The 3,787-nt window shown below is 50.9% G+C and overlaps 1 protein-coding gene across 1 annotated transcript in view; it reads right to left on the bottom strand.

The window, feature by feature from the left end:
* SSUH2 (ssu-2 homolog (C. elegans)) overlaps positions 1-3,787 on the bottom strand; it is a 23,250-nt gene that overhangs the window by 9,332 nt on the left and 10,131 nt on the right. Inside the window, exons 5-7 of the mRNA XM_010828415.1 lie at positions 3,195-3,255; positions 2,030-2,154; positions 910-972 (exon numbers count right to left, since the gene is read on the bottom strand). Of these exons, the coding sequence (XP_010826717.1) occupies positions 910-972; positions 2,030-2,154; positions 3,195-3,255 (249 nt within the window). The remainder of the gene's footprint in view (positions 1-909; positions 973-2,029; positions 2,155-3,194; positions 3,256-3,787) is intronic.

Here is a 3,787-nt window from a genome sequence, read left to right as displayed (position 1 = left end):
CTGCTGGGCCAGCCAGTGCCTACAGGGGTCTGCAGAGAACACTGATGCCGCAGGGGCCTGGATGGTGCTGAAGGGCCCACCATGGGCTGAACAGTATACGTTACCCCCTCACCCTCAGATTCACGTCGAGCAGAGCCTCAGCATGTGGCAATCACCTTTGCAGATGCAATTGGTAACGGTGAGGCCACACTGCAGAAGGGTGGGCCCCGTATCCAATGACCGTGTCCCTGTGGCACGGCAGAGACCCACACACGGAAAAGCGATGGAGGCAGAGGTGCGGTGAGGCAGCTACAAGCCGAGGACTGCCAGCTGCCACCAGAAGTCTAGAGGAAGGATAAGATGGCACCTCCCTCAGGGCCTCCCAGAACTAACCCTGCCGACACCTTGATTTTGGATTTCCGGCCTCCAGAACTCTGAGAGAATACATTTGTTGCTTTAAGCCACCCAGTTTGTGGTCTTTTATTACAGCTGCCCCGGGAAACTAATCCAAGGCCCGAGTCTTGTCCCTGCAAGGCCCTGAGTGTCCCTTCTCGGCACGTGTGCCTGCACTGTAAATCCTGGGCATCTGTCTCTCTGTCCCACAGACAGAGGGTCCCCACAAGGAGCACCCCAGGTCTCTGTCCTCCTGCAGCTGCACTGAGCAGGTACTCAATAAATGTTTGTAGGTGGAGGAGGGAAAAAGACAAGAATAAAAATCATGAAGCATCAAAGTGAAATAAAGTCAGTAGAGACCAGCCAATCCAACGTTCCCATTTTACAGGCAGGAAAGTGGAGGCCGGGAAAGGGAGGATGACTTGACTGAGATCCCACTGTTAGTGCAGGGAGGCCCAGGCCCCAGCCCAGCACTCCACCCCCACAGGGCCCTGCTCCCACACATCACCTACTCACCAACAGCAACGTGTGACTCACCGTGCCAGCCCCGTGGCAGCCACTGCACTTGTAGCGTCCACGCCCGTGGCATTTGTGGCATTCCTGAGAGTAAATGCTCGCCTTGATCCCGTTTCCCAGGTACCAGTAGTTCCTGATTTCACCACCCCCACCCCCAGGATGTCAGTACCCCAAATAAATGTCCAGCAGTTCAGGCCACAGTGGGAAGATGGCCATTCGCTCATGACAAGGATTCCAAAGAGCCTTGAACGCCAAGCCAAGGAGGTCACATTACCATCTCGGAGCTCCAGTCTGTCCTGGATGCTAAGATGGGGAGACCTGGTCTCTGACTCCCATGTCTTAACTCATACTCCCAGGCTAAACCACAAAAGCCAGTATCCTTTGCCTAACAGGTGGCTAAAGGAGTCTTTGGGAACAGAAGCCATTTTAAAAAAAGAGAGAAAAACAGGGTATTTTTGCAAAAGGCAGTGAGGTAGCTACTGGAATTCAATAACTGAATCAAAATAGCTTTTCCGCCCTGGAGAACAGAATGAAACACTTTCTTGGTCTCTCAAAGTCGTTTTCATCTTATGACGCTGTGAAAACTCAGAGGGTAAAACGACACGCTTGAATCAAGTTCTACAGTGAAAACAAGGCAGGTGATTAGATGAGAACATAACATAAACATCTTGGCTGTGTCTTTACAACACACTAGGCTACCCTCGCTGCCTGTCCTGAGTACATTTCTGTAAAACAGCACGGATGTCGAATTCTGCTCCCCTAATGACTTCCATTTAAAAAAATCCCATGATGCTTTAATTTTGTTTTATATTTGTTTCATTCAGCTATTTACCGATGGGCCAAAAAATAAAAAGGATAAAAACACTCAGAGGGCCTAAGAATATGAATGCTCACTATTCAAAGCTGGTGACAATTTCATACCATCCTGTTGCTATGTGAATGCTCCCTATGCTACGTGGAATTTTGTATGAGCCTACATCCCATAGACTGGGTTTCCTTAGAATTCTGTGCATTTGATGGGCAAGGAATGAACCACCAGCCTAGACTTTCAGTTTCCTTTTTAAAAGGATAAAGTTTGAAGAAACCACAGTGCCAGAAAAACCAGCTCAGAGAGGAGTAAAGTCTCCAATAAACAAGTTACCTTGACCAATGATGAGTGAGGGACTTGGAACCTCCTAGTGTCTTCCTGAAACATTGGGGGAACCTGGACCTTGATGTCCCAGAGCCTGGGGGAGGTTCCTCTTTGTGGCCCATCCACGGAGTGATCTGACAGAGAAAGGGGTCATGTTATGACCAGCAGACAGCTGGGAGTACCAGCTTTCATTTACTCATCAAAGAGTCTGGACCTTCACCTGGTACCAGGTATTAGGCTCAACCCGGGGCCAAGGGATTGGTAGGCACAGGTCCCCTTAGAGTCTGTGGTTAAGAACCTAAGCTCTGAAGTTGAACAGATCTGGCTGACTCCTGTTTCTTTGTACTTCCTGGCTGCAGAAGCCCACCCCAGCTCCTCTACCTCTGTGCCCTGCAATTCCCTCCTCTCTAAATGGGGGCTAATGGTGCCACGATGGTAGTAAAACTGCGTAGCAGAAGGCACACCAATGCTTATTAGCCCAGGGCTAGTACGTGCTGAGCGATCAATAAACAAGGACTGGAACTGCTACCCTCACCACTCCCACCATCGCCTTCTTTCTCGTCCTCCTCCTCCATTCAAGGAGACAGACTCAGCAACAACCACGATACAATGGCATATGACGCGGTAAGTGCTTTGGACCAGAGCTGAGTGAGTGAAGGGTTCAGGAGAGGAAATCTTCATAGGCTTCCTAAAAGAGGGGACCCGTGAGCTGAGCCTTGGAGGACAGGCCATAGTGGTCAGCGTGGAAAGCAGGTTGAGCACAGAGCCTCCCAGACAGACAGCCTTAAGCTTTTGGGTGCTGCAGAAGAGGGCGGGGTGGCGCACTGAACAAGGAGGGGGTCTAGAGACTCGGGGAGGTGCTGGGGGTGGCCTGGAGGCCGGCAGACGCCCGAGCACACTTGCTCCCTTTGCCATCTGGCCCCAGGTGGCAGAAGACGAACACTCGACTTTTTCAGGATCTCCTGCATACCACTTCTTGGACAAGGAAGCGTTTGCTAAGCTCAGCTCTGGGGAGGCTCCAGGAAGAAAGGCTATGCTGTTGTTTTATGGGAAATCAGGCTCAGGGCAGCAGAGCATCTTCCTCAGCGTTAGTAGCTAAGACAAGTCCTGACATTCACCACCAGCCCCGTCCATATCTGCTTCCAGTTACACCGATATCAGACAACTCACTTACTGGTAAAGGGCTGAAAAGTCCATTCACTTATCCTGGATTCACTGAAGGTCTCCAATCGATACTGCAAAGGAAAAACAACGTGTTCCCACCCCTGGGCTCATCATGCCACGCACAGCACCCAAGGGCTGCTCCAAACAGGCTGGCAGTAGTGACTTCTCACAGGTGGCCCAGGGCACTCCTGCAGGGGTCACTCGGTCCGAGGCCTCAGACAAACAGATTAGTTGTGTCTTAAAAAACAAGGCTTTGGAGCCAGCAAATCTGGTTTGAATCCCAGCTTGGTCACTTCTAGTTTCATGTTTGGGGGCAAGTAACTCCACTTCTCTAAACACCCAATTCCTCCTCTTAACTGGTGATGATGGTTATCTACAGTGCAAGGCAGCTATGAGGATTTGATAAGACATATATGGAATGTGCTTCCCATAATGCCCAGGGCATTCAAGCTGCTTCACAGTGGCTGGTACTCATGATTCCTTGTATTATCCCTCACTGCAAACCCAGGAAGTGACAGAACCAACATCACCACCAGTCACACACACACAGCCCCCCATGATTCCTTTCCCCCGGCCTCCCCAGACCCCCGCCGGCTGCCCCTC

Source organism: Bison bison, unplaced genomic scaffold (genome assembly GCF_000754665.1).
Source record: "Bison bison bison isolate TAMUID 2011002044 unplaced genomic scaffold, Bison_UMD1.0 scf7180017864492, whole genome shotgun sequence".
In the NCBI taxonomy this organism is placed as follows: Eukaryota; Metazoa; Chordata; class Mammalia; order Artiodactyla; family Bovidae; genus Bison; species Bison bison.
Note: the sequence above shows the minus strand (reverse complement) of the source record. Positions and strands in the feature narration are given on the sequence as shown.